This window comes from Mus caroli, unplaced genomic scaffold, assembly GCF_978045245.1.
Source record: "Mus caroli unplaced genomic scaffold, Mus_caroli_1 scaffold_5, whole genome shotgun sequence".
In the NCBI taxonomy this organism is placed as follows: domain Eukaryota; kingdom Metazoa; phylum Chordata; class Mammalia; order Rodentia; family Muridae; genus Mus; species Mus caroli.
Genome location: NW_028227260.1, coordinates 59,922,455 through 59,935,779, shown reverse-complemented (window position 1 = coordinate 59,935,779; position 13,325 = coordinate 59,922,455). Strand labels below are relative to the sequence as shown.

At 35.3% G+C, this 13,325-nt stretch overlaps 1 protein-coding gene across 2 annotated transcripts in view; it reads right to left on the bottom strand.

Annotated features, from left to right (window-relative positions):
* Brwd3 (bromodomain and WD repeat domain containing 3) overlaps window positions 1–13,325 on the bottom strand; it is a 97,857-nt gene that overhangs the window by 29,197 nt on the left and 55,335 nt on the right. For both annotated transcript variants that reach the window (XM_021153018.2, XM_085838050.1), the window contains exons 18-24: window positions 12,300–12,467; window positions 8,688–8,871; window positions 7,155–7,248; window positions 5,379–5,528; window positions 3,600–3,676; window positions 2,739–2,904; window positions 1,822–1,935 (exon numbers count right to left, since the gene is read on the bottom strand). In XM_021153018.2, coding sequence (XP_021008677.1) covers window positions 1,822–1,935; window positions 2,739–2,904; window positions 3,600–3,676; window positions 5,379–5,528; window positions 7,155–7,248; window positions 8,688–8,871; window positions 12,300–12,467 — 953 coding nt within the window. The remainder of the gene's footprint in view (window positions 1–1,821; window positions 1,936–2,738; window positions 2,905–3,599; window positions 3,677–5,378; window positions 5,529–7,154; window positions 7,249–8,687; window positions 8,872–12,299; window positions 12,468–13,325) is intronic.

Here is a 13,325-nt window from a genome sequence, read left to right as displayed (position 1 = left end):
AATCACTCAATGAAGAGTACTTGAGCTCACAGCAGGTGTAGGTGATCCCTAAACTAGTAACTGTCCATATAAGAAAGTTGGATACAGAGAGAACTAGAGGGAAGACTGCCATGTGAAGGTAGGACAGAAACTGAAGGAATGCTGCCACAGGAGGAGGAACACCAAGGATTCTGAGGAGCACCAAAAGCTAGGGGAGGATTAGATTTGGGAGAGAACACAATTTTACCAATGCCATAGTTTAGAAGTTTACCTTTCAAACTGGTGATAGGATAAAGTCCTATTATATAAGCACCAAAAAATACATGAACATACTCTATCAATCAAAACGGCAAAATAATTTAAATATTACTAAAATAAAAAAAACATATAAATTAAAGATCTAAACTAAACACATTGTTATATATTCATTCTAATACTCAATATGGACAAAACATCTAAGTACAAGACACCAGATGAAATTGTAAGGTATTAAAATGTAATATTTCCCTTTAAGGAAAAGTAGTATAATACACATGCACACACACACTCTCACTGACACAATATAGTTGTGAAAGGACCTATAAAAAGCAGTATGGGCAAACCAGAATTTCTCAGTTTGATTGGACATTTAAAAAGGAGCATTCTGAGGCACAATAATGTTTTTCAGTACAATTATTCTAGGCAAAATAACAAGGGCTTAATAGTTAGACAAAGCAGTAAGTAGTACTGTAATTAAAAAACTGATTACATGAACAGTAGACTCCTTTATAAGCTCTGGAACTGAAAGTTCTTACTGAATAACACTGAATTTTATTAAATTCAATATTGGGAAATTATTACATTTTTATTTGCCTGATTATGAATGTGTATCAGCAGTTATTAAATCACAGGCTCAGTAATTATCATTTAGCACAGGTATCGATCAACCTTTGTGACTCTGGGATGTAACATCACAAATGGGTTGGACCATATTCATTGGTATTCTGACTTAGACATACTTGCTTGAGCATATTTTCTACCAGGCTGAATTTCTTTTAAACAATAGTTGTTCTTAAATGAGGACTCAAAGTACCACTAAATTCTATAAAGTCACAACAAAAATAAAACCAACTGTTTTAAGAACTTTAGAAATCAATCATAAATAAATTTAACTCCATCTTCATCTACCATCTAATATGTTGAATACACTCTACCAGGTAAACAAAGGATGCAAAAATTAATTATATTGAGTCATGTTCTTCAAGAAATACACACCTGAACAAAGAAACAAAGATGGAACATTTATAATTGTAACAGTTACAATATGAATTTCCAGGAGCAGGCAAGATGGCTCAGTTGGCAAAGGCACCTGCAGCTGTGTGACCTGAGTTTAATCCCTAGAACCCATGTAAAAGGTAGAGAGAGAAACAACGCCAGAGTTGTCCTCTGACCTCCATATGTGCTCCAGAGCACGTGTGGTCCTTCAACTATGCACATACTCTCAATAATAAGGTTAAAAAAAAATAAAATCAACATAAGAACCCAAGATTGAATGATGTTAATTGTTCTTTTTTTTAAAAAAAAGCATATTTTCTATAACTGTTGGTTTATTATATTTTATGTACATGCATGAATATATCCATGTACCATGTGCATGTCTGGTGACCACAGAAGCCAGAAGAAGTCATCAGATCATCTGGAACTGGAGTTACAGATAGTTGTAAGCTTTCATGTGGGTGCTGGAAAGTAAACCTAGATCCTCTGGAAGAACAGTCAGTGCTCTTAATTGTTGAGTTATCTTTCAAGCCCAGTGTTAGTTTCTTAAAGCTCCAAGAGAAAAGGTTTTTATTGGGCAACAATTACCTCATCTCCCATCTGTGGAACAAAAGGAGAACGTCGTGGTATGGTATCCAAGATCCACTGAGGGGCGAGCCATTCTTCATTGGGTTCGCCTGCCATAGAAACAAGTCCCCCTTTCTGAAACAAAACAAACAAACAAAAAACCGAATTACAGTACTTATAATAGTTCTTAAGAAAAAACTCATGAATAGTAGTATCAAAAAGGCAGGAAGAAATTACTAGCTAGCCCGTGCAACTTGAGATTCTGTCTGAAAATGAAAAAGTATAGAAATGAGCTGCTGTATATTTGGTTTAGTAGTAGCGTGTGAAGCAGTAGGCTCAACCCCTAGTACTTAGATTTATTAAAACAGTAGATTAGCGTAGTAATATATTTTGAATCTCATTTGTGAATGGCGTCAGTCATTTTCAATTTAAGATACATTGACATTTTAGAGAACCATGATTCTTTTGTAGTAGAAAGTATAGAAATAGCAAATCCTTGTTACATGTAATTAAATTCAAAGAACTTGCAGATTAAAACATTACGGTCTCTACATTAAAGAATAGTGGGGGTCAGATAAAACACAAGTTTATAGAACTCTACCATTCTATGGGTAAAATGCATAAAGGAATACAAATTTCTAATTGGGTAATGACAACAATAACCATTTTATATTATTATGGCCTATTCTCATAGAACATTGCTACATTCTAATAGCAGTTGTCAGTGTTCTAGTTTAATAACATATTGTAAACATGACATTTAACTGCTATCTTTGATAACAAGAAATTGAAGTTGTTAAAATCGACTTACATTTTATTAAACTGGCTTCTAAAACAATGTCATTTTTAGAGAAAAATCAAATGTCACTATTAAAAATTCAAATACCAGAGGCAAAAAACAATCCAAGGCAAAAATAAACAACTTATGTATTACGAACCTTCTTTTTAGTCTGTTTAGGTTTCTTCTGCCTATCTTCTAATTTCAAATTTTCATCTTCAGAACTGCTGTATATTTTCTGTGTTGCCTGTCTTGTTTGTCTTTTGGGAGGCTGCAAATTTATCCCAGCATCTGCTATCCAGTCAGAATATTCACTTGATGAATCGCTATAAATAAGTCAAAATCATAAATACCTTAGTATACTATAGTTTTACCTCATAACGGAAATAGGATCTTTTTTTAATGGATGAACAATGACAAGGATTGAAAAAGAAAGAATATAATAAATATAATATAATATTTGGGTCACTATTTGATTTTCATGAAATGCTTCTTGAAAAAAACTTAATACTCAATTTTCTTGAACAGAATTTTAAATCTCTGTTCAAAGGACAAAACTTATTTAAAATAAACATGAATCTTTTTGCTGAAATGATGAAAGAGATATAGCTTTAATATTGAAATAGAAGCCAGGTGTGGTAGCCCATGCCACTACTTGCAGGGGCAGGCAGGATCTCTGTGAGTATGAAGCCATCCTGGTGTACACAGTGAGTTCCAGGATAGCTAGAGCTACATAGTAAGAACCTGTCTCAAAAACACAGTCTGAAATAATTATATAAAGTTGCAAGGAAGCAGAGTCATAAATTTAAACTGCTTATTTTATAGACAGAGGACACAAAAATTCTACAGTGAGAGCCACAGAATGTACTGGGAGTCAGAAAAAAGCATATGCTATGGAGGCTTCAATTACAGAACCTTTCTGTGATACTATTTTATCTATGCTTTTGTCAAATTCCTACAAAAATCTTAATTGCGCGTTAAATGTTGAATAATTTGGAGCCAATCAACTCCACGAAAGTACCTGGAAGAACTTTCACTTTGCCACTCAACAACAGGGTCTTCTACGGAAGCATCACTTGTGCCAACAGTTTCGTCTTCCTATAGTAAAGCGACAGCAATTGAAATATATGCTAAGTATTAGCATAATGTAGAAAACAAAAACTTCTTGATTTATAACACTTTATTACTTCCTCAAACATTCTAGTTAAAATGTACATAATTATTTTTATACACATTTGTCAAATTTACATACAAGTCTAATAGCTATTCTACAAGATCTAGTATTATACTGCTTATTTATATAAACAATTTTATTACTTTGGAAAAATTGTTTAAACCTCAAAACACTTATAACCTTCTTAAAAGCTAAAAAAAAATGCTTTACAAAAATTGCATAAGTATCCTTTTAAGGTCAAGATATTATTAATGAAGGAAAAGGGAAATATTTAAGAACCATGAAGAGCAAAAAGAAGAATGTAGTCTATAATAACATCAATGCGAATAAAACTCTTACTATGCACCTGACAGAGATGTTAAAAGAACAATAGGACTGGGGAAAGAGGAACAAGAGAAAAAGAACTGCTATACTTTGGTCATTGTCACAATGAACATAATAGGTCTGAGATAATTCAACACTCAATGATCCACAGAATAGGTTGTAATAAAAGAAAATGGATACGTAAGCCAATTACAGAGTGAATCAATTCTGGGACTGTTTACCTTATGTCTATTACTTACGTTACATTTCAGTCCAGTTCTTTTTTATTATTATTAGATATTTTCTTTATTTACATTTCAAATGCTATCCTGAAAATTCCCTATACCCTCCCCATGCCCTGCTCCCCTACCCACCTTCTCCCACTTCTTGGCCCTGGCGTTCCCCTTGTACTGAGGCATATAAAGTTTGCAAGACTTAGGGGCCTCTCTTCCTAATGATGGCTGATTAGGCCATCTTTTGATACATATGCAGCTAGAGACAAGAGCTCCAGGGGGTACTGGTTAGTTCATATTGTTGGTCCACCTATAGGATTGCAGACCCCTTTAGCTCCTTGGGTACTTTCTCTAGCTCCTCCATTGGGGGCCCTGTGTTCCATCCAATAGCTGACTGTGAGCATCCACTTCTGCATTTGCCAGGCACTGGCATAGCCTCACAAGAGACAGCTATATCAGGGTCCTTTCAGCAAAATCTTGCTGGCGTATGTGATGGTGTCTGCGTTTGGTGGCTGATTATGGGATGGATCCCTGGATATGGCAGTCTCTAGATGGTCCATTCTTTCATCTTAGCTTCAAACTTTGTCTCTGTAACTCCTTCCATGGGTATTTTGTTCCCTATTCTAAGAAGGGGCAAAGTGTCCACACTTTGGTCTTCCTTCTTCTTGATTTTCTTGTGTTTTGCAAATTGTATCTTGAGTATCCTAAGTTTCTGGGCTAATATCCACTTATCAGTGAGTGCATATCAAGTGACTTCTTTAGTGAGGTAACCCAATCACAAAAGAAGTCACTTGATATGCATTCAGTCCAGGACCTGGACAATTTCCTTTAACTATCATATCACTGTCACATGCATATGTCATTGGCATATGCTATACAATTGCCAAGATTGTATCTTAGGTAGAAATCAGGAAAGGCAACCAAAAGGGATAAGTGCGATAACCAAATCTGCCTTAAGTGCCTTATTAATGAGTAAACCTCTTTAAAAATTTCTGTTCAAGATGCCTTTCAAACATAAACTAAAATGGATGGCACAAAATAAAAACCGACAAAAAAAAAGTTACACTGAATAAATCATAGTCGATCTAACCTCTGAAGAGCTGTCTGAATCTTCTTGTACACCGGAAGTTTGAGATGATGCCTGTGAATTATGCTCTATGTTCGACCTTGTTAGGTAAGTATGCTGTCGCTTGCGTTGTGTCCTTCGTAAAGACCTTCCACAGCTGGGCTGATAATCATTCTGTAAAAGACAAGGAAATTATATTCTAAAAGAAGAACATAAAACTGAGTGTGTGTGTGTGTGTGTGTGTGTGTGTGTGTGTGTGTGTGTATATATATATACACATACATACATAATACATCTATTAGGCAGGTGACAGTGTATAGGTTGAAGATAATTACCAAAAGCAAAGTGATATTTAAATATAACTATATAATTCACTTTTTATTACTCCTGATTATTTTATTATTTTGCAACCTTTGTGGTTTGATCCCAGCACCCAAGAGCAGAGACAAAGGCAGTTGAATCTATGTGAGTTCAAGGCCAGTCTGTTCTGTATAGCAAGTTCCAGGCTCTCCAGGGTTACATCATGAGACCATCAATAAAAGATACTTAGTTTTAACAAGTAAAATTCAATGTAATATCTACATTTATTCATTACCTAATATCTGTACATAGAAAACATTATTGTTAATAATACCACATAGCAAAATTTAGCCTTAATATGTCATTAGGAGCAAGTAAACTTAAAAGTCTTCTGAACTAGTCTTGAAGGGCCGTGTTCTGTTCCTTATTTGCAAATATTACCATTATCCAGATTGGCCTCAACTCTCCTTCTATTCCTACCCTAGCCCCCAAAATGTTGGAATTATAGATGTGCACCTCCGTATCTGGTTCCGTTCCACCTTCAACATATATGAAATGTCTAAAACTCTAAATGCTTATATACCTAGCCTAAAGCAGATAAATTAAACCAGATACCTAGCACTCCCAGAAAAACCTGATAATTGGCAAATCATAAACCAGAAAGGAACCTTCTCATATTAGACATTAAATAAGCTTAAAAATATATATAAAAGTAAAAGCAGGTTTCAAAGTCATATGCAAATATTTTAAGATATTTACGATAATTACCACCAATTTTGTTCATTAATATTGAAAAATTAGTTAAAATCCAGAATTCATTGCTTAGCTTTTATTTAAACAGTGAAAATCATTGCAGACTATCCATTTAACCACATTGTACCAGAGGTGTTGTGATTGGGAAGAAAAAGTTTACATTCTAAGGCCTTTTAACTGGCGACTGAAAAGTATTAATAAGCTTATTCAACCTAATGCAGTGCAGGCCTCCTACCCATTGCTTAGCAGGATCTACTGGGAAATGAATCCAGTACTTCCCAATGTACAGATTAGATTTTGCTTACATTATTAGATAGGTTAGGCATGGGTCTGCAGTAGAGGTCAGCAAAGTTTATCTGTGGAGGGCCAGAATGTAAGCATGTCTGGCTTTCTAGGTCAGATAACTACTCAACTCTGTCTTTATATAAAAACAACTAAAGGCAAGCTACTTCAATAACATTTAATTAACTGAAACAGATAGGATTTCATCTATGAGCTTGTCCACCTCTTGTTTAGTGGATCCACCATTTGTTTTACATTGGCATGAATAATCAATAAAGTTACAGATGCATTCAACCATATAAAAATGGTAGTTCAAAACACATACCATAAAAGACAATCTTTTATATTTTATTTAATTTTGTTTCTATAAGTAACCCTATAATTAAGTTCCATAAATAGACACCAACTTAAACAGCCTCTTGATGCATAGCTGCTACGATTTGCAAACATTAGACTCCAACTTACTCTTTGGATAGGATAAGATGGCTTTTTCTTCTTTTCAACAGTATAAAGACTAACTTCTAGGTCACCTTTTGCATTTCGACATTCTTCTTGTACCCTAATAAAATATTGGATGTTAAAATAGTAAAAAGAGCCCAGTAGTTTAAACATCAAATCTCAAAACTTAACTTCAAAATAAAAAAAGTTGATCACTTTCATCATTTTTGTCATCATTTTCATCATTATGTCAGTGGCAGTACATCCGCGACCCACCTCTGTCCCCACTCACTCTGGGTTTTCCCCACTTCCAAGACTGCTAAGCAGTTCCTGTTCATTTTCCTGTGCCACTGTTCATTTTCCTCTTCCTCTAGTCTCTGAGAACCTCTTGTCTCTGTTATGTCTATACTTTTGTCTGCTCTAAATACTTCGTTAAATAGGGTTACACAATATTTGCTCTTTTGTGGATATCTTCTTTCACCTGGCAAGATAGTTTCAATCTTTGTTTATGGTACAAGTTTCCAGAATGTGACCGGAGAAGTACCACTGTATGATTCTACCATACTCCTTTACTGATTGATATTTGATTTTTTTCCCACCACTTGTTCACTTTGAGTAACCCTGCAATGAAAATTAGTGTGTGAATATCTAAGACCCTGCTTTCTAGTCTATTTTCTTTTTATATATATATATATTTTTATAACATATTTTCCTCAATTACATTTCTAATGCTATCCCAAAAGTCCCCCATACCCTCCCCCACCTCCACTTCCCTACCCACCCAGCCAGATATAGCTGTCTCTTGTGAGTCTATTTTCAATTAGGGAATTCTTTCAACTGTATTCCAGCAGGTTGTCAATCATAAAATTAGCTATCTTTTTTTTTTTCATTCTGGATTACTACTCACAACAAAAAGCTGAGGGAGAAATAGATGGAAATTAAATATATATACTGCTACTTTTGGGATATCTGATACTTGGTTAGGAGGTATGTTATATATATATATATATATAAATGTATATCCTATTTCTAGTTGTGATTAATTATATTGTTGTTATTATAATAAAAGGTAGTTTTACAAGTTAGAATAGTGATTCTAGATTTGAAATTGATACCAAAGAAGTCTTTTCACCAGTGAAGGCTATTTCGATGAGATTTTTGAGCACATCTACATTGCATACACATACTGCTCCAATAGTTAGCTGGTGACCTTATTCTAAAAGAGTCACTGTTGAATACAGTCAATATGCTACTAGTTTACATATACTCTATTATGAGTTCTTTTTTAGTATTATATTTCTTACCCTATCTTAAACAATAACCCCACACACTGACAATACTGCATCACATTCTCTATATTTCCAAGGCATTTATCACAAAGATGAGCTCATTTAAAATGATGTTTGTTACAGAACGAACTAATTAGTATTAGTTAATATGCAAAGACTAATACATAATGCAAGTTGATTAGAATATCTCAATTACTGGGCTAATTTAAACTAAATCACTTGTGAATAGAGAGCTTTGAATTTTCTTATGACAGCTACCATGTCAACTCACCTACTAACGCCACTATTTAGTTCATTCACCACCACTCTTCGGCTCCAGGCCATGAGATCTCTTTCAGTGGCCATCTGGCTCCGGGGAGCATTGTTGTGCATCTGTCGAACACCTTCAATTTGGCCACTACGCCGAAGGCCAATATTTGGGGAAGAAGGTATGTCCATATTTGGACTACTCAGAGCTGAATCAAAAGCACAGAAAATACAATGTTCTGAGCAAACATACCAGTATTGTAGATTATCGCTCTAAACAAAACAAAAGTTTTAAATACGGGATTTCTGGGCTAGTACACAAGTGTTAGATTACTGGACTGGGATGTGCAAAGCCCTAGATCTAATCCCTAGCACCCAGAGTAAGAGAGGACAGGAGGGAAAAGGGGGAGGAGAGGTCTGCTGGAGATAGGAAAGTGACTATTACACCTGATATATGTTTTTCTGTGCCATCTTCATGTTTTTACGCTGTTATAAATAAAACAAGTGCTCAATACATGTTGAAATTTTGTATAATTCTTTTAATTCTTTCAAAGCACTGTGTATCAACACCTGCTAAATACACAATACAAAACTGTGTTCAAAGATGATCTGAAAGATTCACTCTACGTATTAATAACAGTTCAAGATGCATCTTTTTAAAATCCAAATTCTATCTTTGTTTAATTCATTAGAATGTTTCAGGGTTAGCTAGGTATGGGGGATTATACACCTGCAATTCTAACTCTTGGGAACCTGAGGTAGATTTTGAATTGTAGGCCAGTGTAGGCTACTGAGGGTGATACTCTCTAAAAGCAATGTTTTAGAGTAAAATTTACAAAACTTTCAAAACAAACAAAAACTTTAAACGTACAAGTGGGGCCTGGGGAGCTAGATAGCTCAGTCAGGAAAGTGAGTTTGGATCCCTAGCACACACTTCTAGTGTCATGTTCCTATAATCCCAGCAACTGAGAGAGACCATGGAGATAGCTGGCCAGCCAGTTTTCGTGAATTGGTGAACAAGAGAAACAGTCACAAAACAAAAAAAAAAAAAAAAAAAAGGAGAGCAACTGGAGACACCTATCATTCATTTGTGGCTTCCCTATGCATGTGAATACTCATGTATGTGTGCGTGTGTACACCAAACAAAGCAAAACTAAACAAACAAACAAACAAAAAACAGTCTCAGCCAGGTGGTGGTGGCGCACGCCTTGAATCCCAGCACTTGGGAGGCTGGGACAGGTGGATTTCTGAGTTCGAGGCCAACGTGGTCTACAAAGTGAGTTCCAGGACAGCCAGGGCTACACAGAGAAACCCAGTCTTGACCCACCCCCCCAAAAAAAAAACTCAAAAAAACAAAAACCAACCAACCAAACAAACCAGTCTCACACTGTAACCCAGGCTGTTTGAAAATTCTCTATGCCTGTGACCTTGAAGCTCCTGTGATCCTGAAGCATTAGCTACAGCCAGGACAGAATGTAAAGCATGAACCACCACATCCAGCTAACAAAACACTTTCAGTATCAAAATTCACTTTCACGATTAGGAAGCAATACAAGAATGCAGTGACAGAATGCTTTGTTACTCTAGTAAGCTTCTTGGTAATTTTTATATTTGCAAATAAAACACAAATAGAAACTGCAATTTTCAGCTACAAAAATAAACACTTGAAAACAATCCAAACAAATGAACATCACAAACAGAAGTCAGTGGGGTTCCAGTGGCTAATGCATTTTCAATCTACAGCAACTTAATGTTAGAGGTACAGTTATATGTTGGTTTCACAAATGAAGGTCTAAATTACCTATCTAAGAAACTCTGCCATCCGAGATTATCACTAAAGAAAATTTAACTGAATTGGATACTCCAAGAGATCCATATGAAGAATGGTTTTATTATAACTTGGTGAAATAAGTAAAATATTCTGTGTTTTGCCTCAAGTTTAAATAATTCACTCACTTCTGGATAACCCTACATATGATTTTACCAAAAATTACATTAATTACGTAAACAGAAAAAGAAACAACCAAGAACAGTGTTATAACCCTATAACTCCAGGTCCTTGGGTAGGGTAAGCAAGATAACTGCAACTTTGTGGCTACCATGGTCAACTCAGCAAGACCTAATCACAAATAAAAATACTGGGTTCAGGATGTAAGTTCATTTGTGGAGACTTTGCTACATAAGACACCAAGTTCAAACCCTAGCACTAAGGAAAAGAATTCTCATGATTGCTTTTTAAAGTTAAAACTCCTATTTCTTGACAAATTGGAATTAAAACAATTCAATATATACACATATTAATCTTAGGTGCATAGTCACATTTCACAGTAAATGAAAGATGTGCAATACATAATAATATTTATATTGTGGGTAGTACCATGCTTGTTCGCAAGCTTGGTGACCTGAGTTCTTCCCCATGGACACACACACACACATACATGTACACACACTTACATGTAAAGTAGAATGGGAAATTTTTTTAAAAGATAATTATTACTAAATAATCATATAGTAACTTCTACTAGTTTTGAATCAAGCTGCTGTGTAAGTCTGTTCAAGAGTCTATCTGTATGCCCTAAGAGGAGGCCAGGCTTTTGTGTACTGGCCTATTCTCATATTCTCATTCCTGCAAGAGAGAGAGATGATATGCTGCATTCTTTTCAACAAGGAAGGGACAATTATGGGAACAGTATTTTTTTTTAATGTTTACTTTTTTATTTTTTTGGTTTTTCAAGACAGGGTTTCTCTGTATAGTCCTGGCTGTCCTGGAATTTGCTCTGTTGACAAGGTTGGCCTTGAACTCAGAAATCCGCCTGTCTCTGCCTCCCAAGTGCTGGGATTAAAAGCACAAACCACCACTTCTGGGCTGGGAAAAGTATTTTCTAAGCTTAAGGTGGTTTATGTTTAAAAACACTTCATAGTTGCATATGTAGCAGAGGATGGCCTAGTTAGCCATCAATGGGAGGAGAGGCCCTTGGTCTTGTGAAGATCATATGCCCCAGTACAAAGGAATGCCAGGGCCTGGAACAGGAGTGGGTGGGTAGGGGAGCAGGGTGGGGGGAGGGCATAGGGGGCTTTGGGGATAGCATTTGAAATGTAAATGAAAATATCTAATAAAAAGAAAATAAATGTATTTTCCTACTCAAAAACAAAAACAACGAAATAAACAAACAAAAAACCACTTCATAGATTGGGTTCCCCAACAAAAGGGTTAGACTTCTTCCAAGACTTCATTTCTGCTGGGCATGGTGGTGCACACTTTTAATCCCAGCACTCGGGAGGCAGAGACAGGCGGATTTCTGAGTTCGAGGCCAGCCTGGTCTACAAAGTGAGTTCCAGGACAGCCAGGGCTACACAGAGAAACCCTGTCTCGAAAAAAAAAAAAAAAAACCAAAACCAAACAAACAAAAAAAAAAGACTTCATTTCTAGAAATAAACATAAAGATTTTAAATCCACTGACACAGGGGGAATACTGTATTTAAATATACTACCTGTATTGTTTAGTCATAAATAATAACAACGGGGTCATGGTACTTTAAAATAGCTGATACTGTAAGTATAAATTAATAAAAATGTTTCCATAAGTAAATAACTGAAATATGCTTTTATACTTTCCACAAATGTACAACTACTTACCACCATTAACAGAATATGATCTATTGATTGGAAAATGTGGAACATCTCCTTCATTAATTAATCTGAGATCTTGTTCTCTCTGTAACTCCCTGATTATTCCATCAAGAATGCTTTCTTCTTGGTCATTGGTTTGCTGCCCAATTACCTGTTCTACCACCTCACCGTCACCTTAAGGAGACAGAGAGACAAAGTCAGATAAATTGATTTCAGTTTAGTATACCTTAATATGGTCAAAAGAAGAAAAGTAAGCTTAACTTATACATTGTGAGAGAAGTAATTAGAAATGACTTAACATGAAAATAAAGTATTAAACAACAATTAATGGGAATTTAAAAATATATAATAATTATTCAGCATTTTTATTTGATTTAATCAATAGTATTGCATGAGACATTATCACGGCATTTTAAGGAATAACTATAATGTTAAAGTTAAGTAAGGCATTTTAAAACAAATTTTCTATGTGTTACATTCTAAGGCCAAAATAGGAAATGAGAGATTTGCGTATTGGGTCTTATTCTACAACCCAGTCTGTCCTTCATGGCCTGGAGCTCGTAGGAGCCCTGCCTCAGCCTTCCAAGTGCTGGGATATTAGGTGTGAGCCAACATGTCTGGCTTGAGTAAAGAAAAAGAAGCTTAGTTTCAGGCACCTAAAATGTTCTATCATCTTTGTTAAATGCATCACGTCCTGTTTTCCATTTTATCTTGTAATTAGATCAAACACTATTTGGTAGAGTAAGAAATTAAGAATGCTAAATTAAGGTTTTATTTAGAAGTTTCAGTTTGATATTCATTTATTATTCACATTTTCTCTTTGGCTAATAAATATTAAATCATCAGAGGAACCAATGCTACCTCATTTCTCTACAAATGTTTGCTCCCATTTACTCTATAAAGGTCAGTTCAAGACTTAATTCCCTAGCAAAGAAAGACAATTCAGAAGCCAGGTGTGATGGCACATGTCTGTAATCCCAATACTAAGAAGGCTAAGTAAGACAGGAGAAAAGTGAATTCCCAGCTACCCAA